Source organism: Vigna radiata, chromosome 1, assembly GCF_000741045.1.
Source record: "Vigna radiata var. radiata cultivar VC1973A chromosome 1, Vradiata_ver6, whole genome shotgun sequence".
Taxonomy (NCBI): domain Eukaryota; kingdom Viridiplantae; phylum Streptophyta; class Magnoliopsida; order Fabales; family Fabaceae; genus Vigna; species Vigna radiata.
Genome location: NC_028351.1, coordinates 28,733,605 through 28,751,833, shown reverse-complemented (window position 1 = coordinate 28,751,833; position 18,229 = coordinate 28,733,605). Strand labels below are relative to the sequence as shown.

General features: G+C 39.9%; 1 protein-coding gene and 1 pseudogene across 1 annotated transcript; both read right to left on the bottom strand.

The window, feature by feature from the left end:
- Window positions 1-3,736: 3,736 nt before the first annotated feature.
- LOC106760788 lies at window positions 3,737-12,013 on the bottom strand (annotated as a pseudogene).
- A 967-nt stretch (window positions 12,014-12,980) lies between these two features.
- LOC106760779 lies at window positions 12,981-14,528 on the bottom strand. The gene has a single exon (XM_014644207.1). The coding sequence runs from the start codon at window positions 14,526-14,528 to the stop codon at window positions 12,981-12,983; it is 1,548 nt and encodes a 515-aa protein (XP_014499693.1).
- Between the last annotated feature and the right edge of the window lie 3,701 nt (window positions 14,529-18,229).

The window sequence follows — 18,229 nt, the reverse complement described above, 5'->3', positions numbered from 1 at the left end:
TGTTCATTGCACAGGCCTCCTCCCCCACAACGCAAACAAGCAATTGATTGGTAAGAACATCAATGTTTGGACTTTCTTTGTTATATAAATGAATGCTAAAAGCTTTTTTTATAAATAGTTCTATTCCAGCAACTATGATGATGGGTGGGAGATCAATTGCTAACAGTAGAAAGATTACTTGGATTTCTCTCAAGGTTTGACATATGCTAAAGCCATACTTTGTTATACTTGTTTTATTTTAATGTTATTCACTAACTATTATCAACTGTGATATATTGTAGTGTAACAGACAAAATGGGTCATATGAGTGCGGATACTATGTTATGTATTGGATGACCTATATTGTTCGTTCTCACATCACAAGCCGCTGGGAAACGGTAATATTTAACTTTAACAAATTTTGATTTTTTTCCCAAATGTTGATTTCATATACACTAATTAATATCAATTGTCTTTTGTAGAGATTCAAGATTACTACAGTAGTTCCTGAGAAGCCACTACTATTCATTAGGAAGGCTGCTGCGAAGTCTATAATTAGATTATACAATAGCTCTTAGATTTAAACATTGCATTTGATTAGATTGTATTTTCTTAGACTCTGTACTTTATTTGATGTTGAAATACATTTGAACATGTGTTTGTTATGTTGAAATTGAATTTCTGTACATGTTTTTATATGCAGGTCTGTTTTTGTGGTAGTGGATATCACAAAAACACACCTGCAATTTTAAAAAACTGCAGGGGAATATGCCGCGGTTGTGACCAGAACCGCGGCATATACTTTTTCGTTTTTATTTTTATTTTTTTAAAAGAGACATATGGCCGCGGTTCTTGCACTAACTACGGCCTATAGTTGACACTTTTTGTCGCGGTTGAACCGCGACATATAGGGGACAATTTTTTTTTTTTAAAAAAAAGGATTTAGGCAGCGGCTCCTTGGACAACCGCGGCAGATTCCGGAACTTATATACCGCGGTTTGAACCGCGGCCTAAAGTCTCTGACTTACTACCGCGACTGAATATGCCGCAGTTCTTAAACCGCGACCTATAGTGAAAAATAACCGCGGTAAAATCCCCTCGCTGCATTGGTGGGCACCAAACAATTGAAGAATTTCCACAAGGCAAATTAGAATTAATCTAGCTTAGCTTAGTAATTTAGATTTTGTTAATGAATTTTTGTAACTTTGGGCCAATTAATTTGGTAGAATGCACAAAAGCCCAATTGTAGAGTTTGTGACATGGCTTTAGGGTTTGGGTGGACCCCACCCTAGTTTTTTGACACCACATTCTCGGACCAAGAAAAGGGTACAGCCGCCACTTGGCATGGTCTTCTTTTCCTCGGAAAGTTTTCATTTTCTAGGTTTTTTTTGAACATTCTCTTGGCTGGGAGATACGTAGTTGCTCACAGTTTTGGGCTTGGAAAAAACGTTTTTTTTTGGAGAAAATCAAACACCAGTTTTAATACTGGTTCGACCAACAATGCCTACATCCAGTGTCCTTCCAATCATGGAAGACCATGTAAAAATATAAATCTCCTCTCTAACCCAAAACCAAATATAGTTGCACACACAAAACCAGAATTGCAGCAAGAATCTCCTCTTCTGCAATCTGAACCCACATTGAACAATCCTCAACGTGTAACCAACACTCTTCACAGGATCCCAAGTCTATCACAACATGCTTCACAGGTTGCCAAGCCTATCAAGGCACACTTCACAGGTTGCCAAGCCTTCAGCCAAATACAACAGTCTTCACAGGATGCCAAGCCTTCAAGATCAAACCAGAAGCACTTCCTTTGTGCAGATGTTGATAAATCAATATGTGTAATTGACTCCTCAATCTGAATCTCTCTCAAGAAAGATCACCACCGTCTTCTTGGAGAATTCTTGGAGCTTCCTAAACTGAGAATTTTCTCTGACAGAGGACAATGAAAATGTTAGATCACAAAAGTCTCAGAACAATTCGTGTTCTGTTCTATTTATAGGTTTCTTGTCATTCTCAGTCGAATAGCCTACAAATCTAGTCGATTGTGTTAAAACAGTTATAACAGACAGTCAACATAAAGGCTCCTCAGTCAACCAAATCAATGCACATTCATGACAATTGAACCAGTTAGTCAATCCTAACTAACTTTTGAAAATATTGTCGATGGAGCAAGTAGGCATAACAGAATTGCAAAATTAACAACAACACAGTCGAATAGGTGTTCCGCACTGTCAACTGACACTTTAAAAATCACTATGAAATTCCTTTCAACACAATATCTCATCAAGCACATGTTCACAAAATCTGTATAAAGATTTTAGCTTAGTCGAATCCATTACCAGTGTAGTCGACTGAACCAGACCTTTGTCACAACAAATATAAGTTCATAAAAATACTTGTGAGCTTTTCTTCAGAAATGTGCAGAAGTAATCAAAATCATTTTAACACACATTTCAATACAAGCATGTTCCATACATGTAACACATAATCAATCATAGGAACATACATGCAAATCAACAAAACATGTTCAACTAAAAGCATTGTTCAAATCAGTATAGTATTATCAGTTGAACATGTAAACTGGAACATATGTACTCTAATTAAGAAGTGTGTTGTCATCATCAAAAACTAGTTTGATATAGAGTTTGTATTTTCAACAATCTCAACAGATTGTGATCTTTCTTTTAGGAGTTTCTAAAGGAGGACTGTGCTGCACATGCTGCTTAATCAGAATATGCACATTGAGGTCCTTCTTGGTTGATCAAGGTTCTTGTTGGCATCCATGGTGATTGTTGTTACCTATTGTGACTACAAGGGTTGGACTCGTGGAGTTTGGTACACTTTGAGGATTGTTCATAGTGGGTTTTGGATTGCAAGATAGGGGATATCTTGTTGTATTGTTGTTGTGTATATTTTGGTTAGAGGGTTAGAGAGGTGTTTTATATTTTTTACATTGAGGTCTTCTATTAAAGCCTTGCTATAAAAACCTTGACCATTATAGTGCATTTGCTTCCTAGTATTGGAAGGACATTGGATGTAGGCATTGAGACCGAACCAATATAAAAACCTACGTTTGAATTCACTATCCCTACTCTTTTACATTCAGTCGACTTTACAATTCTTCTAGTCAACTTCGTTTTTCTGCTACACTTAATTTTCTATTATTTGCGATTCAAGAAAGTTTGTAAAGTTTTATAAAGATTTCGAAAAGACTCTAATTTTGAAAACCCACCAAGAAGCCTACCTTTTTCTTAGCACACCGCAGATAAGTCCTTAAGGACAATGAAACTACACGCCTAAGGAAATATTGTTCATGATGTTGACATCTTTCATACAACAATCTTAAGGACTTATGGCTGACATCTGCAACATGACTTTGGAGAGCCAAACCATTGTTTTTAGAACTCAGACGATCTTCACGAAATCACTTTTTGACTTATCAAAAGTCAAGGTTTTCTTTGGACAAATTTCGGTGTTGGTAAGAACGTGTGTCCATTCTTTTAGGCATGTATGGAGTTGTTGTTGATCTTTCATCTCCAAAGCCCGATTCCATTATTCCTCCAAACGTAAAACTAGTTGAAGAGTGGACTTACGCGAAAAAGGTATGTCGACACACTTTGCTTAGTGTACTTTCTAATGATTTATTATATGTATATTGTTCCTACAAGGAAGCAAAAGACATTTAGGACTCTTTTTTTCTCAAATACACTGCCGAAGATGTCGTTAGACAAATATTCATCACAGGAAACTACTACCGTTGTGAGATGATTGAAGACAAGGATATAAGGTTGAGTTGGTCGAACCGGGTTTGAACCCACTCAGCTTCCTCTAACTTAGTTTCCATTAACACGCCTAAGGAGGGAATTTCAACCTCAAATGGAAGTACCGCTTCCATCCCATACACTAGCGAGAACACCGTGGCCCTAGTTGATGTTCCTACCGATGTGCGGTATCCGTGCAAAGCGAAAGGAAGCATTTTGTGCCAATCCTTGTAGGTGACCACCATCTTCTGCACAATCTTCTTGATGTTCTTGTTAGCAGCCTCTACTGCCCCATTCATCTTTGGACGATAAGGAGAGGAATTATGGTGGTGAATTTTGAATTCCTCACATAACTCCGCCATCATCTAATTGTTCAGGTTGGTAGCGTTATCAGTGATGATCTTGTTAGGTAGCCCATACCTACAGATCAACTCCTTCTTTATGAATCTAGCCACAACCTTTCTAGTCACGTTGGCATACGAAGCAGCCTCAACCCACTTGGTGAAGTAATCGATTGCGAGTAGTATAAAACAATGTCCATTTGACGCTTTTGGCTCTATAGCTCCGATGAAATCTATTCCCCACATCGAAAATGGCCATGGTGTAGACAACACGTTCAGAGCAGTGGGTGGCACATTGATATTATCTGCATATATCTGACATTTCTCACACTTTCTCACGTGTATGCAACAATCGTTTTCCATGGTCAACCAGAAGTAACCAGCTCTTAAGATCTTCCTAGCCATCGAATGTCCATTCATGTGTGTACCAAATGTACCTTCGTGCACTTCTTTCAATATTAACTCGGCTTCCTTTGCATCCACACATATGAGGAGAACCATGTCATGGTTTCTCTTTTATAAAACATCCCCAGTTAAGTTAAAACTGCCAGCCAACCTTCTTAGTGCTCTTTTATCGTTTTCAGACGCATCCTCAAGGTATTCTCGGGTTTTAAGATAACACTTGATATCAAAGTACCAAGGTTTACCGTCTAACTCCTCCTCAATGAAGTGGCAATATGCTTGCTCTGCATGGCTTTTCATTTTGATTCTTGGTAATTCTGCATCTTGATCAACCTCAAACATTGACGATAAGGTAGCCAATGCATCTGCTAATTGATTATCTTCTCGCGGTATATGGTTAAATGTGATGGAATCAAAATACTCCATTAATCCCCTGATGTAAGCTTGGTAGGGAATTAATTTTGTATCCCTAGTTTCCCATTCTCCTTTCAATTGATGGATGACCAAAGCTGAATCTCCATACAGGTCCAGAATTTTTGCCTTAGACTCAATTGCTGCTAGAATACCCATGGCACATGCTTCATATTTAGCAATGTTATTCGTGCAGCTAAAACACAACCTTGTCGTCATTGGTATATACTGACGCTCTGGGGAGATAAGCACTGCCCCTATTCCATGCCCCATCACATTCGAGGCTCCATCGAATAACACTATCCATGCTTTTTCGTTTCTGTCTTCTTTGTTCTCTTTGAATAAAGCCATGATATCCTCATCGGGAAGTTTAGGTTGAATTGGTTGATAATCACAAAGGGGTTGATGAGCCAGGTATTCTGCTAGTGCGCTACCCTTAACAGATTTCTGAGTAACATATACGATGTCGTATTCTGACAATAACATCTGCCATCGAGATATCCTTCCAGTAAGAGCAGGCTTTTCAAAAATATACTTGATAGGATCCATCTTGGATATCAACCATGTGGAATGACTTAACATGTATTGCCTTAAGCGATGAGCGGCCCATGCCAATGCGTAGCAAGTCCGCTCCAACGATGAATATCGTTGTTCGCAGTCAGTGAATTTCTTGCTCAAGTAATATATAGCGTGCTCTCTTTTTCCATCCTCATCATGCTGACCTAATACACAACCCATTGACTTGTCCAATACATTCAAATACAAAATGAGTGGTCTTCCTGGTTCTGGTGGACGTAATACAGGAGGGTCCTATAAGTATTGTTTGACTCTCTCAAAAGCGGCCTGACAATCTTCATTCCACACCACAGCCTGATTCTTTCGTAACAACCTGAACAGTGGTTCACAAGTAGCGATTAATTGGGAGATGAATCTAGCAATATAATTCAATCTACCCAAAAACCCTCGAACTTCTTTTTCCGTTTTAGGCGCAGGCATTTCCATTATCGCTCGTACTTTCTCAGGATCCACCTCTATCCTCCTTTGGCTGATAATAAAGCCCAACAATTTCCTGGATTTCACTCCAAATGAACATTTGCGGGATTCAGCCTGAGCTTATACTTTCTCAATCTCTCGAATAACTTTCTCAAGTTGAGGATGTGTTTGTCTTCTGATTCGGACTTCGCAATCATGTCGTCCACATAAACTTCAATCTCCTTGTGCATCATATCATGAAAAAGTGCCACCATCGCCCTATGATATGTAGCCCCAGCATTCTTGAGTCCGAAAGACATCACCTTATAACAAAACGTGCCCCACAATGTAATAAAAGTCATCTTTTCCGTATCTTCTAGTGCCATCTGGATCTGATTATACCCCGAAAAACCATCCATGAACGGAAACAGTGAATACTTGGTTGTATTATCAACTAGGGTGTGGATGTGTGGTAATGGGAAATTATCTTTTGGGCTTGCGCGATTCAAATCACGATAATCGACACACATCCGAACTTTACCATCCTTCTTAGGCACCGGTGATGAGTCGATATTTTATACCATTAACTTGGTTTTTCGCGCCGAATTGTTAATTATTGTGTCATTTTCACCATTTGGGCTTAATTAGACCAATAATTCATATTTTAATTAATTTGAATTATTTGAGCTTAATTATTCCTATTTCTATTTTCAGGGCAAATTTTGGAAATACACTGGGAGACTTTTGGAAGGGCACAAGCAATTGAAGAATTTTTTACAATTTCTTTTTAGAGTTAATTAAACTTTAATCTAGTGTTTTAGAATTTGTAGACTTAGGTTTTTGGATTTTGGGCCAATTTTTGGTAGTGTAGGCAAGCCCAAGTTGTAAAAAAAACTTGTCATAGCTTTAGGGTTTGGGTGGACCCCACCCTAGTTTTTTTGGACAGAGAATTCTCGGACCATAGGGAGAGACAACCGTCACGCTCGGTGTGGAATTTTTTGGGAGCTCTCTCTCGGTTTTCCTTTGGTGCTGGAACGTTGTCCTTGGATGGTTAAATGAAAATTATTTTTCGTTTTCTTAGCATTTTTGTTTTCATGAGCTGCAGTGTTGATTAGTGTAGTCCTGTTGAGATTGAAGCCGCTGGTTTATTTCCTTGCCTTGGGAAGCACTAGCTTTCTTGAAATAATTTACGTGATCAGAAGGCTACCCCCCTTTTCAGTAAAAAACGCAGGTTGCCAAATGCTGTATGGAGGGGAAGTTTCGGCAGCTGGAAAAGGATGACATAAGTAGTTCTTATTTTTATTTTACTCAAATGAAACTTGGAAAAGATTGAAATTGAAGAGTAGAGTAACATGTGCATTCAACTCTGGGTTTGAGGGCTGAACGTGTTCAGGGAGAATGTATCACGTTTTAATTCTCTCATGCTGAAAGGTCTCATCAAATCAATGCTACTAGGCCACGTGTTTTATACTTAGATGAAAAGCTTTCATTTTGTAGGAAAGAATTTCAACCTTAATTGGAGAGTGTCACGGTAGTTTCATTGATTGATGCTATGGGATTCCGTCAACTGAAAATTGAAGAGTAGTCACTTCAGCTTTGACTTTTGAAAGGCTCTTAGTTCTATTCTATTTTTATTTGGAATTGGTTGGTTGCTTTCTTTAGAGCTGTTACCATGGTCTAGTTAGGAGGAATGTGGTTTTTGAAGAGCAATTGTTTTTGAATGAGTGTGCGTTGCTGTGATAATGGGAGGAAGCAAGAATTATACTTTTTCTTTACACGTTATGCACTGAATTCTTATAAATGTTTGAAGCATTTATGGAATGAAAACTATTGTGGGTCCGGTGATTGGACGTGTCAAGCTTGCTCTTTGCAAATGATATCATGGATTTAGCTGCAGCAATTTTATTTTGAATTCACGGTTCCCAATAGGGGGTAGAGAAGCATTAACTTGTCTTATTTGTGGAAGAGTGTTAGATGCATGATGAAGAGAAAACATGGCATAACTTTCTTGGGACCGGTTGCAGTGTCAACTTACAGGCTTTGAGGCTGGAAATAGTAGCCGTGGGTGTTGCTGTAGAGAAGAGATTGACGATTTTAATTTTATCAATTTTGCTTTCTTGGAGAAAACCACTTGGTCACGTGCTTGGTAAAGATAAACCATGGTTGATTATTTCCTTGATTTGAATTAATTGGAATTGCAAGTTGGGTTATTTTTAATTTTTATTTTAATTTAGTTATTTGCTTTAGCAAAAATCAGTTTCAAAACCCCCCTTTTTGTGTTTGACAAAATTCTGAACCGCAAAAATTGGTCTTTGGGAGACGACCTAGGGGTCATTCCCTAGTTACTGCACTTTAAAATGCACATCAAATTTGTATGGGCGGCGACACCCATCAACCGGTACAATGTTTGCTACCCATTCTGGGTATCTCGCCACAACTAGAAACCTTGCATCGAATTGCTTTTGTACCTCCTCTTTGATCTTCAAGGACATTTTTGGTTTCATTCTTCTTAGCTTTTGCTTTACCGGTGGGCATTCCGGCTTGAGTGGGAGCTTGTGTTGCACAATATCTGTATCGAGGCGTGGCATGTCATTGTAAGACCAAGAAAATACGTCCCTGAACTCCCTCAATAAGACACACAACTTTTCTTTCACTTCTTCCTTCATGGTTGTACCGATCTTCACCTCCTTTACCTCATCCTCATCCCCCAAATTGAGTACTTCAACATCTTCCTGGTGAGGTTTTATTTCTTTAGACTCTTGTTCCACTAGTCTTAACAGTTCAGGAGGGGGTTCCAGGTCATCATCACAATCATTTTCCGTATTATTGATAGGGTGCCCAAAATCAGGAATATCGACATAATTATTTTCAAAACACTCATTGTCATATCTGCATTATTTAAGTTTGCGAAAAAGAAATAAATAAACAAAACAACGATGAAGAATGCAAAATGATGATAAAACACAAACAAACACACTTTGATTATCGCGCTGAGCATAACAAACTAAAAGCGTCAACCCATAAGTCATGAATCCTAAAGCCCTGGGTAAAGTTATAGGATTAATTAAAGTTATTACATCTCATTCAAATTAAGCATCACGGGCAAATCCAGCATCTTCCAGTTGTCGAGTCGTGCATCCGAGGAGCAGGCCCACACGAAACTGGAGCCTTCCGATCCATCTTCATCTCCCACTGTTGCTATGTGGCCAGAGTTAACCCAACCAGCACTGCGAAAAGCTCTCCTTTAGGTCACAGATACGAATTCTTCCCACCTTGGGCTCCCGTCTTTCCACTCGAGCCAGACTGCGCTCTCTCTTTTCTTCTATCAGCCTTCTCCTGTCCTCCTTGGTGGGCTTGTATCCCAGGCCATACCTATTCTTGTTCTCGACAACATCCAGAGGGAATGTTCGCCCCTATCCATACTTGCCTAAACCCTTCCCATGCACATAGGTATTTCCCACGATCTCCAGAGATTGGAAAGCTGTCTCGAGAGCTTCCTCAGCCGCCTCAATATAATGGGTGGATGATGGTCCACTCATTAGGATATCCTCCTCTCCTGCCACTATCACTAGCTTATCTCCCATAACATACTTCAACTTTTGGTGTAGTGTAGAAGGCACAACCCCTGCAGAATGGATCCATGGGCGACCCAACAGACAACTATAGGACAGGAGGATGTCCATGACTTGGAATGTCACTTGAAAGACACACGGACCGACTTGGACTGGCTTTTCTACCTCTCCGATCACTTCCCTTTTACTACCATCGAAGGCTCTCACAATCATAGAGCTCGGCTTCATATGCATTCCGTCACTGGGTAGCTTCTCCAAGGTTGCTTTTGGCATGACATTCAGGGAGGATCCATTATCCACTAAGACACGTGCTATCACATGATCCAGGCATTTCACAGAAACATGAAGGGCTTTGTTATGACCTATCCCTTCAAAAGGTAAAAATCTCTTCATCAGTGAAGGTGAGGTAATTATTAGCAACGATGTTACGAACAATGCCCTCGAACTTGTTCAGAGAAATACCTTGCTCCACATGAGCCTCACAGAGTATCTTCATCAACAACTTTCGGTGGGAAGCAGAATGCATGAGTAATTCTAGCATGGAGATCCGGGCAAGCATGCGGTTCAACTGTTCCACCACTTTGTACTCACTCTGTTGTATGAACTTTAGGAATTCACCAGCCTCTTCTTCAAATATTTCCCTCTTCTCCTCTTTGTCGGGGGCCTTTTTGGCCTCCACGTTCTTCCCCTTCAAGAACTCCTTCGCTTTTGCAGCCATTGTTGCTTCCCTATCATTGGTTCTTTCTCCTGCCAATTCTGGTGATGTAAAGATTCGACTACTTCTGGTCATTCCACCAATGCCTGATATGTTTTCCACAGTCGGATTTGCATCCTTTCCCTCATCTAATGCAGTTGCCCCATACCTCCACGAGACGACTTTCTCATTCTTATAAGGGAAAGGAGTTGGCACTCGGATGACAATAGACGGATTTCCTTCAATTACTAGTGCAAGGGTGGTTCTAGTGAAATGGATCACCAAAGGTTCAGGCAAAGTCACATCAGATTCTCCACCAGTTTGTGTAAATACTTCTTCTTCTCTGACCTTGTGGCACACTTGCATCAGATTTCTATCAAGTAAGTCTTGCAGAAAAATCTCGAATTCCATACATTCCTCAATAGAGTGCCCGGCCTCCGGATGGAGTGCGCACGCTATACCCAGATCATAATCGCCCTTCACTAGGCCCTTCTTCAACAAAGCTTCCAAGATAAATCTCCTAGAACTTCTTACTTCGCCTACATCTCTTATCAGATCATGGTTTTCAACCTCAATGGCATTCGTCGAGGAACTCCCGTGCCCGGACAATGGATTAGTATCGACGCTGGGCTGGTCTTCTTGAAACTTTAACCAACCCGAGTTTATCAGAGCCTGAACTTTGTATTTGAGAGCCATACATCCTTCGGTCGAGTGACCAACGCCTCCCGCATGATAACAACACCTGGCATTTGCGTCATAACCCCTAGGGTACGGCGGCTGTACAAGCTTCATCGGGCAAATGGTGACCAAGCCCTTTTTGACTAGGTTAGGTAACAATTCAGTGTAGGTCATAGGAATTGGGGTGAACCTAACAAATTGATTTCCTCTCGGGTTGTTTTTTTGACCCACATTCAGATTTGAGCCCATGTTTGCGGTCGGTCTTGAAGCTTCGGTTGGGATACGCTACGGTGGATAATACGCTTGTTATTGTTGAGGCCTAGTTTAATGAGCAAACGAGGCGTTAACAGCATAAGGAGGTGGGTATAAGTATGCTCGATAATTAGGATTGGGAGCTCGTCCTCTCCACACAGGCATTATCGACGCTGCATGTACCTCCCCCTCTTTCTTCTTTCCCTGATTGAAGCTGGGCTTTTTGTAGTTTGTAGCTGCAAGTGGGCCATATGCTATCTTCCCATTTTTCAAACCGATTTCTATCCTCTCACCAATTATGATGGTGTCAGCAAAATTTACAATTACATTCCCAACCATATGCTCATAAAATGGCGGCTGGAGTGTGTTTACGAACACCGACACCATCTCCTTATCAAACAGCGGTGGCTCAACTTGCGCAGCCAACTCACTCCATCGTTGGGCATACTCTTTGAAGGTTTCATTATCCTTCTTAGTCATATTCTGTAGCTGCAGCCGGTCCGGAGCAACATGAGTGTTGTATACATATTGTTTCACGAAGGCGTCAACTAGATCCGCCCAACAACGAATTCGAGATAGCTCCAGGTGGGTGTACCAGTTCAATGCTACCCCAGCCAAACTTTCCTAAAATACGTGGATGAGTAACGGCTCATCATGAGCATACGCAGCCATCTTTCTTCAGTACATGGTCACATGGCTTTTAGGGCAAGTGTTGCCCTTATACTTTTCAAACTCCGGCGCCTTGAACTTAGGTGGGATTTTCAAGCCCGAAACCAAACTCAATCTGGCCGCATCTCCAAACCCGTAATTTTCGACCCCCTCGATAGCTCTCATTCTCGCCTCCAGACTCTCCAACCTACCCGTAGCTCCAACGAGACTACTAAATCCCCCAACCACCGTGGCGTGCGGTGCAGCTCCGGCTGAAGAATCCTCCTTACCAACCATATGTGGTACTAGGGTCACCCGAATTCCATCAGTTGTGTTGTTCCGTTCATTCCCGTACCCACCATGGGAGCCGACAATAAGACAGGTCCCTGAGTGCCGAATGGTGGTATATTGACAGTCGCGGGAAACGAGAATGAAGCGTGCTCAGCTTCTAAGTACTCTCCTACAGGAGGAGTGTAACCCGGAGGTAAACCATAAAATGGGAAAGGGACTGACTGTCTCGCAGCGTTGAACATTGGGGGATAAGGGTGAGCATTCCCCTCAACATGCGCAGATGAAGACTCTCCAGTAGTCTTCATGGATTCAAGTGCCGCCAAGATCTGGCCGATATGGTCTTTCAACTGGCCAACATCCGCTTTGAGAGACTCCTGTGACTCCTCCCAGCTTGCCATGGCTTTTGAATTTGCCCGGGTCCAGTAGGGATGTTGTGGAAATCTTGTCGTCGTTTTTTCTCACTCGTACTGCTTTATTATTTTAATTAATTAGATGAAAAATGAAACATGCTAAAGAAAACATGATGCATGCTAGTGATAGGGGGAAATCACAGAATCACAATGACATAACTTGATGGAAATTAGCACAAGCAGATGCTAAACAAACATCCCGCCTCTTTCATTTAAAGGAAAACAAGTTCATTACATTTCTTAAAGGAAACAAATCATAAAGATCTCTAAATACATCAATTCCTATCCCGAGTGATGAGGGATTTCATCTCGTCTATCAACCGTTTACAGTGATTAATGAAAAGCTCTATTTCTACTGGTGGGCTATAAAAGTGGGTACTCGCTTCAACTTCCGACACCATTCTGGGGATATCTTCAATTGCCCCATTTGCCAAAGCAGCCAACTGATAGAAGCTTTCCTTCCAATGCTTTACGGTGGTTTCTTGCTCTGCGATGTGCTCTTTCATTTGCTTTATCAAGGCCTGATGCCTTTCTTCAAATTCCATTGACCTCCATCGCTCCTCTTACTCCTCGATGTAATCCTCCATCTGCTTTAACATGGCTCGATACTCCCCTTCAGCCTCTGCCAACTTCCAACGCTCCTGATTCAACTCCGCTTCAAATGATGTAGTCATTTCCTTCATTTGATGCCCCGATTCTTGCACTTGGACTTGCGCTTCCCTTAGTCTTTTTAGGGCTTCCCTTTTATCCCTCTTGGCTTCCTCATAGAGTTGTTTCCACTGTCTGCCTTCTTCTAAAGCCACATTATTCTCATTCACCCTCATGGATAACTCTTTACTTGCGGCTGCAAGATCCTGTTTTACTCGGAATGTATAATCTCTCTCGGCCTTCTGGCTTTTGACAATGTTTTCATAAGCCCGTGACTTTTCTTCGTTATCATTCCTCATATCCACAAAATCATTGCGAGCCTTCTGTAATTCATTTTCCAACCTAGCATTCCTCACCCTCAATTTCTCCATCTCAACCTTCAGCTGTTTCACCTCTTCACTTTCTGGGGCTTGGGATGGTCCTTCACTCGCTGATTGATCATTGATGGGCTCGAAAGGCAACTTGACTTCTCTTACCCTCTCCAGAATCCAAGTATGATAACTAACCCTGTTATCCATCGCCCCACTCCTCAGGTCCTTCTCTACTCGCACCACATTTTCCCAGGCACTTCTGACTCTCCTCAACATTTCAGTACAATGTCTGTCCTCATGGTAGATGAAGAAGGCTGTGAGATAATCTGGTGAAGGCGCCCCCTTCATGTGATATCCAAACTGTCTTTGGACCAAAACAGGGTTGTAGTTAATACAATACCTAGCGCCTGTGAGAGGTACGTTAGGAAAGTCGCCACAATGTTGGATAGATGGTTTCATCTCTAGCCAAGGAAGACGCCACTTTACCTTCCATTCATTCAAACCAACCAAGAATTGGGCCCACTCATTGCCCCCTTTGCCTTTAAGCCCTTGGTGCGACAGATCCTCCGATGGATACCTGACATCAACTGGCCCTTTAAACATGCATGCGGTCATCCATGCATACAATGCCGGCAAGCAACACAAAATTTTCTTCCCCTTTCTCTCATGGCAAAAACTCATGGTCCCATACACATTTGCGAGGACTACTGTTACAGGGTTCTCTGATCTCGTCTTTTTTGCCACGAAGACATCAATAGTGGTGTAATACACAAAGTCTTCTATTTTGGGGAACAAAACGATGCCGTAGATGGTGAGAGCTAACACATCCATAAAAGCCTCCCACTCTTCCTTATCAGCCAGATGATGTAAATATAGTTCAAGATATCCTTGTGTCAACCCACGCACTTGATTCCTTGTTACCATCTTTTCTTCTAAATCTTTTGGGTGCAACTTCATAATGGCAGCAATGGTAGGAATGGAGGCATGATGCTCCAAGTGCTGATATGGTGAGGTACCCTCTAGTGGAAAGCCCAAGATATGCTCAAATTCTTCTATAGTTGGCGCCAGCTGGAAGTCCTGGAAGGTGAAACACCTTAGCAAAGAGTCATAGTACCGGACTAGGGTTGTGATGGCAGACAGTTGTACTTCCATTTCTAATAGGCTCAAAAGATTTTCGTATTTAATCTTGAAAGTTTCCCTCTTTATGGTCTTAAGTTTCTTGCCTAAATTTACTAGTCCTGTTATATTTCCCCTATGAATCTTTAGTCAAGGTTTCTTTCTTAAAATGGCAGAACCGATCTGTTGCGTAGCACCAGGTCTTGCATCAACTTCCATTTTGTATATGATCAATCAAATACCTGTGATTTCCCCTAAAACCAACATGTTACCAAATGATGTATGAACAAAATGCATGAAAATATGACGAAGTGAAAATAACATGACTAACACAAATGCATGTATAGTATGACGATGCAATGACATTATTTTTTTTTTCATAAAAAAAACAACGTGGGGGTTATAGGAATACACATGTCTCCCTTTGTGCCCTAATATAGGTTAAATGTTTCATATTGGAAGTCAAGTATATGCATTCTCACCAGGATGGTTCCCTGAGCCTAAAGATCAAAGGTCACTAGAGCTATAGCCCCTGACATAGCACCTCCACCATAGTTTATTTTGGAAAACTACGGAAAAACCGTACAATGATAAGGCAAGGTCTACAAAACCAAATTCTGGTTTCGGAAGTCAGTTACGTGTGGGGAAGGTGTTAGCACCCCCACAACGCCTGCCCTAAGGCAGTACCTTTAACTAAATACGCGAATTTGATGTGGTTTGCAAAATGTTTAATTACCCCTAAAAAATAAAACTCTAAAGAAAACAATATTTTTTTTGTGTTTTTTGTGCCCGACAAGGATTGACCTTGCTCCTAAGTATTCTCAGTTGGACTGAGAAATCAGGGTTACGTAGTTCTCTAAATCGTTTGGGTGATTCTTTTGAAAACACGATGTTTTATAATTTTTGTTGATTTTTTTTTGAAAGAAGAAGAAAAAAAGGTTTTCGACACAAGACTGACGCGGATGGTCGCACGTTTGCTTAAACCATTTAAAATATTTGTTATTTTTGAAAGAAGGAGGAAAAGGTTTTTAACACAAGGCTGACGCGAATGGTCGCACGTGTGCTTAAACCTTTTAAAAATATTTTTGTTATTTTTGAAAGAAGGAGAAAAAGGTTTTTAACACAAGGCTGACGCGAATGATCGCACGTGTGCTTAAACCTTTTAAAATAATTTTGTTATTTTTGAAAGAAGGAGAAAAAGGTTTTTAACATGCGAATGGTCGCACGTGTGCTTAAACCTCTTAAAAAAAATTTTATTTTTAAGATATCTATTTAAAAGTAAAATAAGTAAGTAACCAAATGAAAAAAAGAAAAAAACAAATAAATAAATAAATAAAGAAAATAAAAAAAATAATAAAAAAAATAGAAAAATGAAATAGAAAGTAAAAATGTAGTAAACTAAAAGTTAAATGATAAATAAAATAAAAAAAAAAACGATTGGGCTAAGCCCAAGTGGCCAGGGATGCAGAATGGAAACATAGGGGGGTGCAGAAAGGATTTTCTGTTTAATTGTAGATTGGGCCTCAGCCAAAACGTCTTTCGTCCCCTTTTGTTCTCCCTTTTTTTTGTTTCATTTTGTTTTTTTTGTTTTTTGTTTTGTTTTTACTAACTTAATTATGTATAAATAAAGACAAAACCAAAAATAAGAATTATGAAAAGAAAAATACAAATAATAATAAAAAAAAGAAAAAGAAAAAGAAAATAAGGTAGGAAACGTAGAATAGTAAAAATAAAAAAAAAATGAACATAATGAATGAATGAAAATTGGGATAAAAAAGTAAGACCTAAAACTAATCCGGATGAAATTTGGTATTGACAAAAAGATTACATTCTTTCCCCCAACAACAATAGGGTTTAGTTCACCATAGACATGGTGAAGCTAGATGAAAAATGGAAGAAGAATGGAAAAGCAAAACCCTAGAAAAGATGAAAAAGAGCCTAAGCATCCAAGAGATCCTCTCTAGAGAGCAAAATTAGGTCTGGTCGTTCTCCCATGTCAAAAGAATGACTCTGAACTCGAAATAAGGGTATTTAAAGGTGAGGAACGCGTTAGAAAACAGGTCCAGGCTCAGTGAGCCACCGCCCGACGGTTTAAGTGTGCCGCCCGGCGGTTTGCCATAATCCTCGAAACCGCCCGGTGGCAATCGCCACCGCCCGACAGTTTCCATCAGAACCTCCCAGCGTCAATTCCATGGCTAATCCTCGTCCTAGACCGCCCAGTGGTTTAAGTGTGCCGCCGGGCGATGCGTCGACTCTTCAAATGTTCATTTTTCTTCTCTTTTCTTGAGTCAAAGACGTGTATCTTTAACTCCATTTTTCATTTTCTCAAAATAGCTACAAAACAATGGAAAACAAGCATAAAATCGCTAAAAACAACTTTTGACTCTCTACAGACTCATTTATTGAGTTTTGCTTGATTCTAGGCTCATTCCAAGTAGTAAAGGGCGCAATTTGGTCCAAATTGACATATGAAAATAACTATTTTTCAACCTTCATCAACAACCCCAAACTTAGAACTTTGCTTGTCCTCAAGGAAAACAAAACAAAACTTGGCTTTATACTTTTTTATCCCATGCCTCAACAATCCCAAGGTACATGACAAAACTACTCAATTCAATATTCATAGTGAAATCCAAAGTATGATGCATGCATGCTTTCAATCCAGAGATTACACAACAAATGTTATACATTATGAATGACTAATCTACTAAGCAAAAATGTATTCATGAAAATCAACAGTTCATACCAAGAAAGTGTTTCACTCAATCACTCAAGTGTTTAAGGTGACACTCTAGCTCTCTATTGTTCACAAGTCACATGAAACAAAATTTCCATTCATCTAAAACAATACACATCTTTACATGCAAATGCCATCAAAAGGACTTTTCCAAGGCTTGTAATGAGGTCGGGCTAACAAGAAAAATTGGTTTTTCTAGAATGCAAAATCCTTGAGTAAGGAGAGCTAACAAAATATTCAACATTTAAGCATAACTCTCCCACCAATGTTTCTCATTCCCAACTTTTTACCTTTTTCTTTTCTTTTTCATTGAGCTCATCTTCATGCTTTTCTTCTTTTCTTTTCTTTTTCTCATTCATTTTTCTCTTTTCACAACAATTGAGCTCAATGCCTTTCCTTGCTTTTTCAATTTTTTTCCCCGTACACCTCAAACTTGAACCTTTTCATCACATACAATTAAGCTCATCCCAACTTAAGTTAAAGAATTTCAGAACAAGGGTTCACATACTGTTTAAGGCTAAGGTTCAAAAAGGGTATAATCTTTCAAGTACTCTTGGTGAAAATTTGGCTAGAGAAGGGTTTTCAAAAATGGCCTTGATCATATGACATTCACATGCAATTCAATCAATCATCAAGATTAAGGCAATATCATCCATGTTTTCCTGTGAACATTGCATACATCAATAAAAACTTTGGAGCTCAAAATCTCACACACATGCTTTCTCACACAAAATTCATTCATACACCCTGCCTAGCATCATGACCACAATCATAAATTATACCACATCTATTTCACTGAATATTAACATGCATTGCAACTCAATTCTTATCCACATCAAATAATCATTTTCAGAACAAGAATTAAAGCCAAGAGTACACAACAAAATAAAAATCCAACCTATTCTAAGAACTTAAAATGAAACAAAACAAAAGGAAAAGAAAGAAAAACTAAATCCTGTCTTTGGACATCCCTCAGTAGATGTCTACTATCAGCCCATGC

Bases quoted from the DNA above. Each gene is read 5' to 3' on its own strand.
- LOC106760779 (XM_014644207.1), bottom strand. From the start codon at position 14,528: ATGGAAGTACAACTGTCTGCCATCACAACCCTAGTCCGGTACTATGAC.